This window comes from Lolium perenne, chromosome 6 (genome assembly GCF_019359855.2).
Source record: "Lolium perenne isolate Kyuss_39 chromosome 6, Kyuss_2.0, whole genome shotgun sequence".
Lineage (NCBI taxonomy): Eukaryota > Viridiplantae > Streptophyta > Magnoliopsida > Poales > Poaceae > Lolium > Lolium perenne.
In genome coordinates, this window is record NC_067249.2 from 151652702 (window position 1) to 151671467 (window position 18766).

General features: G+C 44.1%; 1 protein-coding gene and 1 long non-coding RNA gene across 2 annotated transcripts; both read right to left on the bottom strand.

The window, feature by feature from the left end:
• Positions 1-8010: 8010 nt before the first annotated feature.
• Positions 8011-16969, bottom strand: LOC127307197 (uncharacterized). Its single transcript, XM_051337924.2, has 5 exons — positions 16156-16969; positions 15829-16066; positions 15644-15738; positions 10936-11019; positions 8011-9620 (listed from the first exon to the last, which is right to left on the bottom strand). The coding sequence occupies exons 1-4, from the start codon at positions 16366-16368 to the stop codon at positions 10939-10941; spliced, it is 627 nt and encodes a 208-aa protein (XP_051193884.1). The 5' UTR covers positions 16369-16969; the 3' UTR covers positions 8011-9620; positions 10936-10938.
• On the bottom strand, positions 13557-15138 carry LOC139832077 (uncharacterized). The gene is made up of 2 exons (XR_011746590.1): positions 15069-15138; positions 13557-13762 (listed from the first exon to the last, which is right to left on the bottom strand). It is a non-coding gene; the product is annotated as an uncharacterized lncRNA (long non-coding RNA).
• Positions 16970-18766: the final 1797 nt, after the last annotated feature.

Sequence of the window (18766 nt, forward strand, 5' to 3'; positions counted from 1 at the left end):
ATAAGGTAATCACAAATAAAGGTGCATAAGAAATCATAATTGGTGATGGCAAACTTCGTTCTTGGTCAGAGAACAATTAACAGATTATATTTGTCTCATTGAGCAGCGCTCTCATGTTAAAGTTTATAAGGCACAACTTGCATACTCAATCATAATGGTCTTTTCATGATCATTGATAACTTGCAAAGCTATATTCATTCAGATAAAACTTGTACTAAACAAGGAAGAATAAAAGACATGATGAAGCAAATCACAATATAATGGTTTGATCACAACTACTCAAATGCTTGCTTGAGATGGAGGGAAATAGGTTTACTGACTCAACATAAAGTAAAAGACAGGCCCTTCGCAGAGGGAAGCAGGGATTAAATCATGTGCTAGAGCTTTTTCAGTTTTGCAATCATATAAAGAGAATAAAAGTAACATTTTGAGAGGTGTTTGTTGTTGTCAACGACTGGTAGCGGGTACTCTAACCCCCTTGCCAGACAAACCTTCAAAGAGCGTCTCCCATATTATTTTCATTTTGTGTGGCACTCCTTCCAACCTTTTCTTTCACAAACCATGGCTAACCGAATCCTCGGGTGCCTGCCAACAATCTCATACCATGAAGGAGTGCCTTTTTATTTTAGCTTTATTATGATGATGACACTCCCCCCCAACCTTTGCTTACACAAGCCATGGCTAACCGAATCCTTCGGGTGCCGTCCATCAATCACATACCATGGAGGAGTGTCTATTTAGTTTGATTAATTTGGGACTGGGAATCCCATTGCCAGCTCTTTTTGCAAAATTATTGGATAAGCGGATGAAGCCACTAGTCCATTGGTGAAAGTTGCCCAACAAGATTGAAAGATAAAACACCACATACTTCCTCATGAGCTATAAAACATTAACACAAATAAGAGATACTAAGTTTTGAATTGTTTAAAGGTAGCACATGAAGTATTTACTTGGAATGGCAGAAAATACCATATAGTAGGTAGGTATGGTGGACACAAATGGCATAGGTTTGGGCTAAGGTTTGGATGCACGAGAAGTATTCCTCTCAGTACAGGTTTTTGGCTAGCAAGGTTAATTAGCAAGCATAAGAGTTGAGGGAAACAAACAAATATACATGTGATAGAAACAATCATGCATCTTCCTTGTAAGCACAAACAATTTTAACTTCAGAGTAATCAGCTATGAGCTAACAAGAAAGAAAGACAATGAAACATCTACATGTATTTCTCTTTTCTACTTAAACCTCAAAGTGTTGTTGCTATTGACCAATGCTAAGTTTGCCAAAACCAAATAGATTTATTCAATGCTCCCAAAGTGATACCAATACTAACAACAAGGTAAATCATATGATAGAGATTGCAAACTAGAATAGGATGTGCAATATGTAAATGATAAGACTTCTCATTAATATTCCATAACGATAACTCACACCAAGGGATACATAGATAACCAACTAAAGGAGAGATACTTCCAAACTGCAACCCAATCTTATATGATAATTTCCCTACTCATGATATGACACTACTTGACAATAAAAGTAAAAGGTAGTGATGATGTGATACCGCGGCACTCCCCCAAGCTTGGAACAAACCAAGGGGATGCCAATACCGATGATGAATTACTCCTGCGGCGATGGTGGTGATGAACTCCTCCCGCGCTTCTTAATAAACTCCTTCAACTTTAGTTTCTCAGCTTGACAATTCTGCACTAAGACTCGAAGAGATTCATTGTTATCTGAAGTTGGCGATGACGACCTTGTGATGCGAATCGAGTGGTATTCCAGCATTCTTCGGAGACGGCAATTCTCCTCTTGGAGTATCTCCACTTCTCTTCTTAGAGCCCGATATTGATCACAAAACTCATCGGTAGTCCGTAGAACTTCTTTCAACATGGGGAAGGAGTCGAGGCTAAGAGCGGGTGGTAAAGGTCCCTGCAGGTTATGAGAAAAAGAACGTCGAATGTCAACAGATCCCACCAAGATTTGCTTGCTCCCTCCGGCTTGCTGCTCTTGTCTTGATGGCACCTCCTTCACTTCTTCCTCCGAAAGCCCCTTGCCCTTGTTGTTGGAGGCCATGGTGCTTCTAGACCGAAAACAGATCCTGGCAGAAACAGCTCGAAACAAAACACGTCGAGAACACGATATACGGACCTCCAGGGGTCCGGGGGATTATATAGCAAAAATTTTCGCGACATAAGGAAAGTACCAGATCGAACCAGAGTCGGAAAGGGGCGACGAGGCGGCCAAACCATAGGGCGGCGCGGGCCCTGGCCAGGCCGCGCCGGCCTATGGTGCCACGCCCTCGTGCGTCCTTTTCACTCCGTTTCGAACTCGTAATTTTTCATATTTCCCAAAAACAGCAAAAATATTGTTCGGAAAGTAAATTGCGAACTTTTCATTACCAGTACTGTTACCTATTCAAAGTCGAGTTCTGGCAGACTGTCAATTTGTCCTTTAATGAAAGCCTCCGGTGTTTCCACTTGAATAATATCAACATCAACATTATAAGAATCTCCCGAGATATAATGCTTGAGTCTTTGTCCATTCACCACTTGCGTAGCATTGCCTTGGAGAGAGCTAATTTTGATTGCTCCTGAACGATACACCTCCTCGACAACATATGGTCCTTCCCATTTCGAGAGTAATTTCCCTGCAAAGAATCTGAGACGAGACCGATACAATAGGACTTTGTCCCCAATATTAAATTCTCTTTTGATAATCCTCCTATCATGCCATTTTTTAACTTTCTCTTTAAAGAGTTTAGCATTTTCATAAGCTTCACTTCTCCATTCATCTAGAGAACGTAATTGCAACAACCTCTTATCACCGGCAAGTTTAGGATCTTTATTTAACTCTCTAACTGCCCAATAAGCTTTGTGCTCTAGTTCTAAAGGTAAATGACAAGCTTTCCCATAAACCATTTTATAAGGTGACATTCCCATGGGATTTTTATAAGCAGTTCTATAAGCCCATAGTGCATGCTTCAATTTACTAGCCCAATTCTTTCTAGTTTTATTAACGGTCTTTCCCAAAATAGATTTAATCTCTCTATTTGATAATTCTACTTGACCACTAGTTTGAGGATGATAAGCGGAAGCAATTCTATGATTAATACCATACTTAGCAAGAGTTTTTCTAAAACCTCCATGAATAAAATGAGAACCTCCATCAGTCATAATATATCTAGGCACTCCAAATCTAGGAAAAATAATGTCTAAAAGCATTCTTAAAGAGGTCTCACCATCAGCACTTTTTGTAGGTATAGCTTCCACCCATTTAGTAACATAATCAACAGCAACAAGTATATGAGTGTTACCTTCTGAAGAGGGAAAAGGTCCCATGAAGTCAAATCCCCAACAATCAAATGGTTCAATAACAAGAGTATAATTCATAGGCATTTCATTACGTCTGGAGATATTACCAACCCTTTGGCATTCATCACAAGAAAAAATAAACTTTTTCGCATCCTTGAAGAGAGTTGGCCAATAAAAACCTGATTGTAGAACCTTTTGCGCGGTTCTTTCTCCGGCGTGATGTCCTCCATAAGCACTACCATGACATTTACTCAATATCTCTTGTTGTTCATATTCGGGAACACATCTTCGCATAATACCATCCACTCCTTCTTTGTATAAGTGTGGGTCATCCCAGAAATAATGCCTCAAGTCATAAAAGAATTTCCTCCTTTGCTGAGCTGAAAAGGTTGGAGGCAAGTACTTGGAAACAATAAAGTTAGCATAATCAGCATACCAAGGACTGTCTCGCGAGCTCACCTTTATTACAGCCAATTGTTCATTTGGAAAACTATCATTAACAGGAACAGGATCATAAACAATATTTTCCAATCTAGACAAATTATCAGCAACAGGATTATCAGCACCTTTCCTATCTATAATATGTAAATCAAATTCTTGCAAAAGAAGTACCCATCTAATAAGCCTCGGCTTAGCATCTTTCTTTGTCATAAGGTATCTAATTGCAGCATGATCAGTATGAATAGTAACTTTTGAATCAACAATATAAGATCTAAATTTATCGCAAGCAAAGACTACAGCTAATAATTCTTTTTCAGTTGTAGCATAATTTCTTTGAGCAGCATCAAGAGTTTTACTAGCATAATGAATAACATTCAGTTTTTTATCTACTCGCTGTCCAAGAACAGCGCCTACAGCAAAATCACTAGCATCACACATAATTTCAAAGGGTAAGTTTCAATCAGGAGGTTCAACTATAGGAGCAGTTGTTAAGGCTTTCTTAAGAGTTTCAAAAGCTTCCTTACAATCATCATCAAAAACAAATGGTACATCTTTTTGAAGAAGATTAGTAAGAGGTTTTGAAATCTTGGAGAAAGCTTTAATAAATCTCCTATAAAACCCAGCATGACCAAGAACACTACGAATACCTTTAACATCCCTAGGATAGGGCATCTTCTCAATTGCTTCAACTTTAGCTCTATCAACTTCAATACCTCTCTCGGAAATTTTATGTCCCAATACAATTCCTTCATTAACCATAAAGTGGCATTTCTCCCAATTAAGAACAAGGTTAGTTTCTTCACATCTCTGCAAAACTTTATCAAGGTTTCGCAAGCAACTATCAAAAGAATTCCCATAGACGGAAAAATCATCCATGAATACCTCTACAATACTTTCACAAAAACCATGAAAAATAGCAGACATGCATCTTTGAAAAGTAGCAGGAGCATTACATAAACCAAAAGGCATACGCCTATAAGCATAAGTTCCATAGGGACAAGTAAAAGTAGTTTTCTCTTGATCTTTAGCTTTAACAGCAATTTGTGAAAACCTAGAATAACCATCAAGAAAGCAAAAATGAGTATTTTTAGACAATCTTTCTAGCATTTGATCAATAAATGGTAAAGGGTAATGATCTTTCTTAGTAACTTTATTAACTTTTCGAAAATCAATGCACATTCTATACCCTACAACTACTCTTTGAGGGATGAGCTCATCATTATCATTAGGCACAACAGTCATTCCTCCTTTCTTGGGAACACAATGCACAGGACTAACCCATCTACTATCAGCAATAGGATATATAATACCAGCTTCAAGAAGTCTTAATACCTCATTCCTTACCACTTCCTTCATCTTCGGAATTAGACGACGCTGATGTTCAACAACAGGCTTTGCATCATCTTCCATATTAATAGCATGTTGGCAAATAGAAGGAGAAATCCCTTTCAAATCATCAAGAGAGTAGCCAATAGCTCCTCGGTGCTTCTTCAATATTTCCAATAACCTTTCTTCTTCAATCTCTGAAAGCTTAGAACTAATAATAACAGGATATATTTTCTTATCATCAATATGAACATATTTAAGATTATCAGGTAAAGGCTTTAATTCAAAAACAGGATCTTCCTTTGGTGGCGGTGTTGTACCCAAATCTTCCACCGGTAAATCATGCTTGAGAATAGGTTGGCGAAGAAAAATTTCCTCAAGCTCATCTCTTTCTTTCCTAAAAACTTCACTCTCGCTATCCTCCAAATGTTGCTGCAAAGGATTGTTAGGAACAAGAACAATAGATGCACATTGCTCCATTTTAAAATCATCACTAGGCAAATCAGCTTTATAAGGAGTTTTGGTAAATTTAGAGAAGTTAAACTCATAAGATTCACCAGCAAATTTAGTCAAAATTTTCTCTTTCTTGCAATCTATAATAGCTCCACAAGTATTTAGAAAAGGTCTACCAAAAATAATAGGACAATAATCACTAGCAGCAGAACCAAGTACCAAAAAGTCAGCAGGATATTTAATCTTACCGCATAAAACTTCCACATCTCGAACAATACCAATTGGAGAAATAGTTTCTCTATTAGCCAGCTGAATAACCACATCAATATCTTCAAGTTCACAAGAATCAATTTCGTGCATAATCTCCGTGTAAAGCTCATAAGGAATAGCACTAACACTTGCACCAATATCACATAATCCATAATAGCAATGATCACCAATTCTATCAGATAGCATAGGAACACTAGCTTGTTTGGGTTTATTAGGATGTGAAACAATATTAGAAGCATCTTCACAGAAAATAATATGACCATCCTCCACATTTTCAGTCACAAGATCTTTAACTATTGCAACAGCAGGTTCAACTTTTATTTGTTCTTCAGGTTCTACAGGTTTCTTTTCACTTTTATGAACCGCACTATTTATAACAGAGTACTCCTTCATTTTAGCTGGGAAAGGAGTTTTTTCAATATAAGCTTCAGGAATAACATGATCAGCAGTTTCAACTACAACGTATTTATTAATAGATGAATCAATTTTATCTTTATACGGTTCATGATACTTATCAAAATTCTTCTTTGGCAATTCATAATGAGAGGCAAAAGCTTTATAAAGATTTACAGCAACTTGAGAATCAAGACCATATGTAGCACTCATATTACGAAATTTATCAGTATCCATAAAAGCTTCAATGCATTTATAATCATAAATTATACCTGATTCTCTATCCTTGTCGTTCTCCCAACCTTCAGTATTTTCTTGGATCCGATCAAGAAGGTCCTTTTTAAACTCTTCTTTGTTGCGTGTAAATGATCCAGAACAAGAAGTATCCAGCAAGGTCTTGTCTTGAAAAGAAAGTCTTGCATAGAAATTATCAATAATAACATTACCAGGAAGCTCATGAATGGGGCATTTGAGCATTAAAGACTTCAATCTCCCCCAAGCTTGGGCAATACTCTCTCCATCATGAGGCCAAAAATTATATATGCGATTCCGATCCTTGTGAATTTCACTTGGAGGATAGAACTTAGAATAAAACCGGGGCACAATATCATTCCATTCAAGAGAATCCCCATTATCCAGTAATTTATACCAATGCGCCGCCTTACCGGACAGCGATAAAGAGAATAGTTTCTTCCTCACTTCATCCATAGCAATACCTGCACACTTGAATAAACCGCATAATTCATGTAAGAACAATAAATGATCTCCAGGGTGGACAGTTCCATCCCCTTCATAGCGGTTATCCATAACACGTTCAATAATTTTCATAGGTATTTTATATGGTATTACTTCCTCACCTGGCGCCTCATCCACTAACGTTGCAGTAGTAGTAAATTTCCCAAATAAAAATTGAAGAGAAGATCTCTCCATAATGACTTATAGCAGCAGGCAGAAATAAAATCAGCACAAATAGTAAAGGTTTTCCTTACCAATTCCACTTACCAATAGCGCTTCACTCCCTGGCAACGGCGCCAGAAAATAGTCTTGATGACCCACAAGTATAGGGGGTGTATCGTAGTATCTTCGATAAGTAAGAATGTCGATCCCAACGAGGAGCAGAATGTGTTGACAAGCAGCTTCGATGAAGGATTCACTGTAAATGCTCACAGACAAGTATTCAGGGGGTTTTGATGTAACAGTTGAATAAAGTACGAGTAAGTAAAGTGCGAGAGTAACAATTGCAGCGAGTGGCCCAATCCTTTTTAGCACAAAGGACAAGCCGGTTTGTTTACTTATAATGACCAAACGTTCTCGAGGACACACGGGATTTTAGTCTAGTGCTTTCGCTACATACGGCTAAATAATCTTCATTGTTATGATAAGTGTTGCGTGGGTCAACGTATGCTAATGCACCGCCCTTCCTAGGACTAATACATACTTGTGATTATACCCCTTGCAAGCATCCGCAACTACAAGAAAGTAATTAAGAATAAATCTAACCACAACCTTAAACTCTGAGATCCTGCGATCCCTCCTGCATCGATATACCAACGGGGGTTTAGGTTTCTGTCACTCCGGCAACCCCGCAATTGGCAAACGAATAGAAGATGCATTCCCCTAGGCCCATAAATGGTGAAGTGTCATGTAGTCGACGTTCACATGACACCACTAGAAAAATAACACCACAACTTAAATATCATACCATTGAATATTACTCATCCATAGTTCACTACTAACATTTAGACTTCACCCATGTCCTCAAGAACTAAACGAACTACTCACGAGACATCATATGGAACATGATCAGAGGTGATATGATGACGAATAACAATCTGAACATAAACTTGGTTCAATGGTTTCACTCAATAGCATCAACAACAAGTAGAGATCGATACCGGGAGAGTTTCCCCTATCAAATAATCAAGATCAAACCCAAATTGCTACGGCGATGACGGTGTCCAGCGGTGGAGACGGCGGTGATGATGGTGGAGATGATGATGATGGTGATGGAGATGATGTCCAGCTCGATGACGGTGACGATGGCGTCGATTTCCCCCTCCCGGAGGGAATTTCCCCGGCGGATTCCTGCCCGCCGGAGAGCTCTTTTCTCTCTGGTGTTCTCCGCCCCGCAGAGGCGGCTGTAACTCTTCGTGAGGAACCCTCTGTGGCTTAGGTCTTCGGGACGAAGGGTTTCGCGAAGAAAAGGAGGTGAAAGGGGCTGTGGGCCCCCCACACCACATGGCGGCGCGGCCAAGCCATGGGCCGCGCCGCCCTAGGGTGTGGGCCCACCCTGGGTCCTCCTGGCTCCTCCTTCTGGCTTCCTTCGTCATCTTGAAAAATAGGATTTTTGGTATAATTTCCTTCCACAGTTGATCTTCCGAAATATTGCGTTCTGACGGTGCTTTTTCCAGCAGAATCCTGGCTCCGGTGCTTGATCCTCCAATAATGATGAAACATGCAAAATAGATGAAATAACATAAGTATTGTGTCCCAATATGAAATATATCAATGAATAACAACAAATTATTATATAAAATAGTGATGCAAATTGGACGTATCACCTGCCGAGGATGGCATGATACTGAGACTCCCAGTCGACAACTTCGAACTCGATCTTCTCTCTCCTGAAATTGGTGGGCGTGCCGAAGACCACATCCAATGACGTTTTTCCAAGAGAATAAGCGGGTCGAGTCGGTATAAGGCCATGGAATCCTGTGTCGGATTCCCTCAGCATATCGACTGTTAAACCCATTGCTCTCATTGTGTTGGCGAATACTAGGTTTAAGCCGCTTCCTCCGTCCATGAATACTTTGCTCATGTTGTACCCTCCGATCTGCGCCTCGAGGACTAGAGCTGCATGGCCTGGTCTAGGGACGGCTTTCGGGTGATCTGTCCTGTCGAAGGAGATACTTTGTTCCGACCAGTCGATGAATTCGGGTGTGTCGACCATAGCGACTTCTGCGTACTTCACTTCTCGCGAGAATTTCTTGATTTCCCTTTTTGAAAAGCTGGCTTTATGGATCATGCTGACCTGCCCGCGTGTGACGCCCCGGAACCGGTACCATGAGGATTCCAGCGATCCCGCCGAAATCCGCACAATATCGATTCAGAGACGCCCTCCGACACGATGTGCGCGACGAAGCACACGTGGTGCCAGAGGAATTAACACGAGCGGTAACATTACAACAGGGTTACAATAGAGCCCACAAGAGACATATATTACAACAACGACTCCAACGAGTCAAGATACAAATAGATACATACAAAGATCCAAATCATACAGAAGAGCGAATACATCCGAGTACGGACAAGATACAAATTGAACTAAGAGTCCTGAAGATAACCAGCGGCGTCCATAACCCTGCCCAGGCCAAGCCGGAAGGGTAACCTTGCTAACGTCGTCTTCATCGAACATATCTTCATACCTGCCCGGTTATATCCCGTAGAAGCAGCAATAAGTACGGGTTCGTACTTAACAAGACTTCAAGACGTATAAGCATTCGTCAACCAGTCGTCCTTTGTACTTGAGGCACGCAGGGGACTTTGAGGACGCAAGAGGAACGTCATAGGCAATATGGTGGGGTTAAGCGGCAGCGCGCAAGCACTAAAAACCTATAGAGACACTCTACAACAGTCGTCTAATCAGAGAAGGTGAGAGAGCGCATAACTAACAGTTCTATACTCTGCAAACATAACACAGCCGATGCGTTCCCCCTCGCAAGGAAGTACTTACAAGGGCACTCACACGGTTGTCAAGTTTTAACCATTTGTTATTAGAGTTGTGCTAACTTACTACACAAGTTATTATGATTGAAACAACAGGTGTAAGTTGTCTATGGTCAAGTCATACAGCTCCAAGTCGTCCATAACCGCGGACGCGGCTTATCGATAAGATTGTAACCCTGCAGGGGTGCCCAAATGTGCCCACACGCACGCTCAACCCACTTACGACAGGTGGATATCACGACACGCACTCTCCTTCACTACAACAATGTCCAGGAAGCCACCTAACTAAGTTAACCCGTTTCGGAGCCCGATCGAAACTCCGACGCGGACTTAGCTGTTTGCGTCTACGGCTTTCGGATGGAAACAGTGCCCGCAGGGTGAATCCATCTTCAGCAATACGTACCGCATCCTACGAGCGTGCAAGAGACAACGGGGTTACAAGGCAACATGGCTTCCCCAAAAGTAACATCATATCATCTGACCACAAAGAAACAAGCTTGCACGCCCGGGAGAAACAAAACAAACATCCAAACTAGTTGTGGCCACTGGACAAAGCTGTAAATTCCGGCAGTGGTCGAGGGGAGACCCGGTAAGCATACCCACGTGTGGTTAGAGCGCTCAGTCTCGGAACAGATAACAAGAACTCGGGGTCCTAAGTTATTTAGGAAACACAAGTGAGCCGTCATAAAACGATCAGCTGACCCACCGATGCCTCCGCTAAACAAATGTCAACAACTAAAGTAACCATGATGCTTCCCAACATATAACCCAATAAGATAACAATAACGGTAACGAGATAAAACAGCAATAGCACTAGCATGCACTACGACTCGCAAGGCAGACCCGATAACCAAATAATAGCTGTAGGAGGTGATAGTGGCAATATGGGCTGCTTGAGGTAACAAGTGGAGGGACACGTGACAAGAACGCAACTTAAGGATAGCATAAGGGAGAAGGCAAAATAAAATAGGTGAGCGACTCCTGCAGGGGCAGGAGTATAGGGGAAATGCTTGCCTGTTAAAGCTTGCCGAGAAACATCCGGAGAACTTGGCGTATCTCACCACACCACTTCGCGATCCTATCCGGAAGAAGCAAATGCTGGAACAAGCAACAGATGCAAGTCTTACAACTACGGAAGAAGAACCAGCATGATCAAGATGATATGCATGACATGGCAAATATGATGCGGCGATGCAACTTATCCAAATTAATCGGAGTCGGAACCCCGGACAAGCAAATTAGGTTGGAGTTGCATTTACTACCGCCAAAATTAAGTGGTTGTTAGCATGGCATATCATGGCAAGGATGAGCTACTTCAAATTTAAACGGAGCGGGAAAACCTAGTCGGTATCCGTAATACTCCGCATGTTATGTGAGGTGGATATGCACAACTATCAACAAGCGACATGATGCGAGATGCAAACAGATGAATGGATGGCATATTAATGTTCAGCACATTTTTTGATAAACTTTCATGTATAACACTTTTTATTTCGAATTATAGTTTGCAAGATATGATTTTAGCAAGAATTACACAATTCCTGCAAAAACAAAACAGAACCAAATGGGCAGAGACGAATTGGGCTGAACCTGCGCTGTTTTCTGGGCCGGATCTAGGCTATCGCGCAGGATAGAGGACTGACGCCGGGAAGGGAACCTGGGCCAAGGCCCATCCACGGATCTGAGGAAAACAACAACAAAAAGGTGTTGCTTAATTGATAGAAGTAGGGTTTGAACTCAGGCTTCACGGGATCAAGATTAAGTGTCAAACCACTGAGCTGGAGACTCGGGTTTTGATTAGAACGAGACGCGCAGCCATTTTGACCCAGTACAAGGCGGAGGTCTGGGACAAAAACGCCATGGCTGAGCTCACAGTCAAGCACGAACTGGAGATTCCGGCCAACCCGGGACGGCGAGACGGCGTCGGGGGTGCGGCAGAACGTGGGGAACCGGATGGTGGTGGTGAGGCGTCCGTGGGGTCGCCGGAGTACCGCCGGCGTCGAGCTCTCGCGGAGATTACCGGTGGTCAACGTCGGTAGAAAAAAACGAGGACGAGAACGAGACGGGGAAGAGGTGCGGAGGAACGAGCACATCACCAGGGAGCCGTCGATGAGGTCGGAGAGGATGGGGGAGGCCTCCACGCCGGAATTGACCATTTTCTCCGGTGGTCGAGTTGGGTATCGGCGAATTTGTCGTTGAATTGGAGAGTCCCGCTAGATTCGTTTGGGGAGGATGGAGAGGACGACGAGGCGCATCCGCCGGTGCCCTCGAACGACGGGGACGAAGTGGAGCGGCGGCGCCATGCTGAATAGGATGGTGGCAGGTGTTTTCCCTCTCTCGGTTTTGCCTTGCGTAGAAGAAAGAAGGGAGGCGAGAGAGGCGTGAGGATGAGGAGAAAAGAGATGGACGTGGTCCAGAAGAGATAAAGCAGAGGAGTGGAGGCTTCACGCAAGGGAGGAGGGTGCGGTCGCTATCGATGGAGGAGGAGCAGAGCACGCTCCTCTCGTGCTCTCCCTCTGGTTCCTTTACGTGGGGAAAAAGAAGAAGTCCAGCGAAGAGGTACGGGCCGGAGGAGGTTGGGCCAGAGAGAGAAGAGAGGAAGAGAGGGAGAGAGAGGCCCAAGGGAGAAGGAAGGGGTTTTCTTTTTATTTAGCAAATCCTTTGACTTTTATTTTGAAAATTGTTTTGAATTTGAGGCAAAGGTGAGAGAGAGATTCATAATTAGGTTTTCAAATATTACTTTATTTGTAATCAAAACAAAGCAACTTTATGTTTAAGAATTTATTTGTTGGAAAAGCTTAATTATAAAATAAGAAATATGAGAGGGAGAGATTAGGGTTTTTATTTAAAAATAAAAGACAAGGAAGGGTTTATAAAATAATTTTATTTAATAAAAGCATGGATGATATGATGCATGATGCATGATGATGCATAAAAGAAAAAGAACAGACAAAATCTAATAGGGATGCTACCCGGGGCCGTTACAATCGACACCACTAATAAGGAACCTCGCCCCGAGGTTCCACCTCAAGGTACGGGGGAGAGAGGTGAACTATCGGATCTTCAGGCGGCGTGTCGAACTCCTCGACACCACTAACAAGAGTTCTTGCTCCATGTTGATCGGGCGACACCACTAACAAGAAGTCATTGTTCCGCTGTTGATGATGCGCTGCTGTCGAGATCCTCCGAAGAACAAACCTAATAGGTGAGGGGCAAAGATCGTCCAACCCGCGTAGAGACCTAAGACTCAAAGAAACTCAGATAAGAGAGAAGACTCAAAACTCGCAAAGGTAAGATGAGAAAGAATAGAGGTAAGGAGAAAATTCAGAGCTAACCAGATCTACCCAACGATTTTTAGAAAATAGTTTGAACTCTCTAAACTCAACGACTGTTGGCAAGGTTATCCAAAAAGCTGGACTAGTGGGGTACCGTCAACCTGATGCTCTGATACCAACTTGTGACGCCCCGGAACCGGTACCATGAGGATTCCAGCGATCCCGCCGAAATCCGCACAATATCGATTCAGAGACGCCCTCCGACACGATGTGCGCGACGAAGCACACGTGGTGCCAGAGGAATTAACACGAGCGGTAACATTACAACAGGGTTACAATAGAGCCCACAAGAGACATATATTACAACAACGACTCCAACGAGTCAAGATACAAATAGATACATACAAAGATCCAAATCATACAGAAGAGCGAATACATCCGAGTACGGACAAGATACAAATTGAACTAAGAGTCCTGAAGATAACCAGCGGCGTCCATAACCCTGCCCAGGCCAAGCCGGAAGGGTAACCTTGCTAACGTCGTCTTCATCGAACATATCTTCATACCTGCCCGGTTATATCCCTTAGAAGCAGCAATAAGTACGGGTTCGTACTTAACAAGACTTCAAGACGTATAAGCATTCGTCAACCAGTCGTCCTTTGTACTTGAGGCACGCAGGGGACTTTGAGGACGCAAGAGGAACGTCATAGGCAATATGGTGGGGTTAAGCGGCAGCGCGCAAGCACTAAAAACCTATAGAGACACTCTACAACAGTCGTCTAATCAGAGAAGGTGAGAGAGCGCATAACTAACAGTTCTATACTCTGCAAACATAACACAGCCGATGCGTTCCCCCTCGCAAGGAAGTACTTACAAGGGCACTCACACGGTTGTCAAGTTTTAACCATTTGTTATTAGAGTTGTGCTAACTTACTACACAAGTTATTATGATTGAAACAACAGGTGTAAGTTGTCTATGGTCAAGTCATACAGCTCCAAGTCGTCCATAATCATGACGCGGCTATCGATAAGATTGTAACCTGCAGGGTGCCCAAATGTGCCCACACGCACGCTCAACCCACTTACGACGGTGGATATCACGACACGCACTCTCCTTCACTACAACAATGTCCAGGAAGCCACCTAACTAATTTTAACCGTTTCGGAGCCCCATCGAAACTCCGACGCGGACTTAGCTGTTTTGCGTCTACGGCTTTCGGATGGAAACAAGGTTCGCAGGTGAATCCATCTTCAAGAATACGTACCGCATCCTACGAGCGTGCAAGAGACAACGGGGTTACAAGGCAACATGGCTTCCCCAAAAGTAACATCATATCATCGACCACAAAGAAACAAGCTTGCACGCCCGGAGAAACAAAACAAACATCCAAACTAGTTGTGGCCAATGGACAAAGTCAGTAAATTCCTAAGTGGTCGAGGGAGACCCTAAGCATACCCACGTGTGGTTAGAGCGCTCGATCTCTTAACGAGATAACAAGAACTCGGGGTCCTAAGTTATTTAGGAAACACAAGTGAGCCGTCATAAAACGATCAGTGACCCACCGATGCCTCCGCTAAACAAATGTCAACAACTAAAGTAACCATGATGCTTCCCAACATATAACCCAATAAGATAACAATAACGATAACGAGATAAAACAAAGAATAGCACTAGCATGCACTACGACTCGCAAGGCAGACCCGATAACCAAATAATAGCTGTAGGAGGTGATAGTGGCAATATGGGCTGCTTGAGGTAACAAGTGGAGGGACACGTGACAAGAACGCAACTTAAGGATAGCATAAGGGAGAAGGCAAAATAAAATAGGTGAGCGACTCCTGCAGGGGCAGGAGTATAGGGGAAATGCTTGCCTGTTAAAGCTTGCCGAGAAACATCCGGAGAACTTGGCGTATCTCACCACACCACTTCGCGATCCTATCCTAAGAAGCAAATGTCGAACAAGCAACAGATGCAAGTCTTACAACTACGGAAGAAGAACCAGCATGATCAAGATGATATGCATGACATGGCAAATATGATGCGGCGATGCAACTTATCCAAATTAATCGGAGTCGGAACCCCGGACAAGCAAATTAGGTTGGAATTGCATTTACTACCGCCAAAATTAAGTGGTTGTTAGCATGGCATATCATGGCAAGGATGAGCTACTTCAAATTTAAACGGAGCGGGAAAACCTAGTCGGTATCCGTAATACTCCGCATGTTATGTGAGGTGGATATGCACAACTATCAACAAGCGACATGATGCGAGATGCAAACAGATGAATGGATGGCATATTAATGTTCAGCACATTTTTTTGATAAACTTTCATGTATAACACTTTTTATTTCGAATTATAGTTTGCAAGATATGATTTTAGCAAGAATTACACAATTCCTGCAAAAACAAAACAGAACCAAATGGGCAGAGACGAATTGGGCTGAACCTGCGCTGTTTTCTGGGCCGGATCTAGGCTACTGCTGGCGCAGGATAGAGGACTGACGCCGGGAAGGGAACCTGGGCCAAGGCCCATCCACGGATCTGAGGAAAACAACAACAAAAAGGTGTTGCTTAATTGATAGAAGTAGGGTTTGAACTCAGGCTTCACGGGATCAAGATTAAGTGTCAAACCACTGAGCTGGAGACTCGGGTTTTGATTAGAACGAGACGCGCAGCCATTTTGACCCAGTACAAGGCGGAGGTCTGGGACAAAAACGCCATGGCTGAGCTCACAGTCAAGCACGAATCTGGAGATTCCGGCCAACCCGGGACGGGCGAGACGGCGTCGGGGGTGCGGCAGAACGTGGGGAACCGGATGGTGGTGGTGAGGCGTCCAGGGGGTCGCCGGAGTACCGCCGGCGTCGAGCTCCTGCGGAGATTACCGGTGGTCAACGTCGGTAGAAAAAAACGAGGACGAGAACGAGACGGGGAAGAGGTCTGGAGGAACGAGCACATCACCAGGGAGCCGTCGATGAGGTCGGAGAGGATGGGGGAGGCCTCCAGCGGCCGGAATTGACCATTTTCTCCGGTGGTCAGAGTTGGGTATCGGCGAATTTGTCGTTGAATTGGAGAGTCCCGGCTAGATTCGTTTGGGGAGGATGGAGAGGACGACGAGGCGCATCCGCCGGTGCCCTCGGAACGACGGGGGACGAAGTGGAGCGGCGGCGCCATGCTGAATAGGATGGTGGCAGGTGTTTTCCCCTCTCTCGGTTTTGCCTTGCAGTAGAAGAAAGAAGGGAGGCGAGAGAGGCGTGAGGATGAGGAGAAAAGAGATGGACGTGGTCCAGAAGAGATAAAGCAGAGGAGTGGAGGCTTCACGCAAGGGAGGAGGGTGCGGTCGCTATCGATGGAGGAGGAGCAGAGCACGCTCCTCTCGTGCTCTCCCTCTGGTTCCTTTACGTGGGGAAAAAGAAGAAGTCCAGCGAAGAGGTACGGGCCGGAGGAGGTTGGGCCAGAGAGAGAAGAGAGGAAGAGAGGGAGAGAGAGGCCCAAGGGAGAAGGAAGGGGTTTTCTTTTTATTTAGCAAATCCTTTGACTTTTATTTTGAAAATTGTTTTGAATTTGAGGCAAAGGTGAGAGAGAGATTCATAATTAGGTTTTCAAATATTACTTTATTTGTAATCAAAACAAAGCAACTTTATGTTTAAGAATTTATTTGTTGGAAAAGCTTAATTATAAAATAAGAAATATGAGAGGGAGAGATTAGGGTTTTTATTTAAAAATAAAAGACAAGGAAGGGTTTATAAAATAATTTTATTTAATAAAAGCATGGATGATATGATGCATGATGCATGATGATGCATAAAAGAAAAAGAACAGACAAAATCTAATAGGGATGCTACCCGGGGCCGTTACACCGCGTGGTTCTGGTAATACCTCGACTGGTACATACTCGTCCTTCTCCATTGGTTCGTATGGCTCCGGCACGTACGGCTCTGCCCGATAGCTGTAGGATCTTGCCCTCTTCTCCATCATGTGGACTCTTGATATAGCTTCGCTCCTGAGGTCATCGCAGAACTGTCGGATCTCCAAGAAGTGTCGGCAGTTCCTCAATAGGTGACTGGATTTCTCCCGACCGTCCTTTGGGTCGATATAGGAGTGGAGATAGCATGGTGCATCGAGTTGCTCCGTGGCCGATAAGTGTGGTGAACGAGCGTGGCCATGGATCGATTGCACGCCCTCCTGTTCCCGTTCGGACTGTCGAGGGTGAGGCGCTGCACGTTCTTCTTCTCCATGGTATAATTCCCTTCGCCTTTTCTTTCGTCCTGCTGTGGGATCGAAACTTCCTCGGCTACCTCCATGCGTGCTTCTGGGTGGAATTCCCAAGGTTGCTGCCAAGGTATCCTCTGCCGAAACCGAGGGGCCCGAACCGGACGTATCCGTCCTAGGGAGGCGAAGAAAGCCTCCGGAGTCGATGATGAAGTGGACCCCTCCAAAAAGGGTGGTCATGTCGTCACACGATTCCGCAGGAATCGAGTGCGACGTCTTGAGGTGTGGTACGAACTCATAGGATCCGCAACGAATCGGATCTTTTGGACCTAGAGGTGTTGGTGACTCGAGCACGAACGCTGCAGATGTGACTGGTACTGCCGATGCCCTTTCTTGTGCCGACAGGCTTCCCACAGACGGCGCCAATTGTCGAGGGTGCTCCTCGGCAATGCCCTCCGATAGGGGCTTAGGGTTGATGGAATCCTGCAAGATGACACGAGACATCGGTTCACAGACAAGCGGGGAGAACGATTTACCCAGGTTCGGGGCCCTCGATGAGGTAAAACCCTTACGTCTTGCCTGTCTGTTCTTTGATTATGATGAAAACATGTTACAATGGGGTGCCGAATAGGTCGGCTGTGATCTCGTCGAGATGCTAGTTGCTAGGGTAACCTAGTTCTAAGCTTCCGCTGGCTAGTATTGCTAAGGTTGATTGTGTCCCTCGATAGCCCCCACTACAAGAAAAGTTGCCATGGCCGACGAAGTTGAACTCGCGCCGTGGTTGCTGGTGCACCATGGCCGACGATTTTTGGTCCCTCCGTGGTTCATGTCAAAACTTTTTTTCTCGTTTTTGAGGCCACCTAGCCCGACGAAAGCGGCCAAAACGTCGCGTATGGTGGCCCGGGACGTGGTGCATCGCGAATTCTCGGGTTCGCCAGCCTAGTCAACGCAAATCCGCACCGCCCAGGGATGTAGGGCCCAGATGGCAGCCTCTCTAGCATTGTTTTTTTTTCTCGATCGCGCCATCTCGTTCAACGCTCTCCGATCGAGCCGTTTACGATGCAGGATCATGGGTCCCACTTGTCATCCTCTATGAACCAAATTTCTTTCTTTTCTTGGATTTTTTTGACCCCCTGATTTCTGGCTACTTCCTTTTTCTTTTGATCCCTTGCCGCCTTGGAAACGTTGAGACCGCTGCAGCTAAATGGGACCCGCATGTCATCCTCTATGAGCAATCAACTTTCTTTTCTTGGAGTTTTTTTTGGCACCTCATATTTGGTCACTTGCCTTTTTCTTTCGATCCCCTGCCGCCTCTCAAACGGTGATACCGCTGCTGCTAAATGGGACCCGCATGTCATCC

What these genes read in the sequence shown, in the direction of transcription:
- LOC127307197 (XM_051337924.2), bottom strand. Translation starts at nt 16,368, where the DNA reads ATGGCGCCGCCGCTCCACTTCGTCCCCCGTCGTTCCGAGGGCACCGGC. An exon ending in CCCGAGTCTCCAGCTCAGTG is followed by an intron (nt 15,739 to 15,828) that starts GTTTGACACTTA and finishes TGTTTTCCTCAG; the next exon opens with ATCCGTGGATGGGCCTTGGC. An exon ending in CGGCCCAGAAAACAGCGCAG is followed by an intron (nt 11,020 to 15,643) that starts GTTCAGCCCAAT and finishes TGCTTGTTCCAG; the next exon opens with CATTTGCTTCTTCCGGATAG.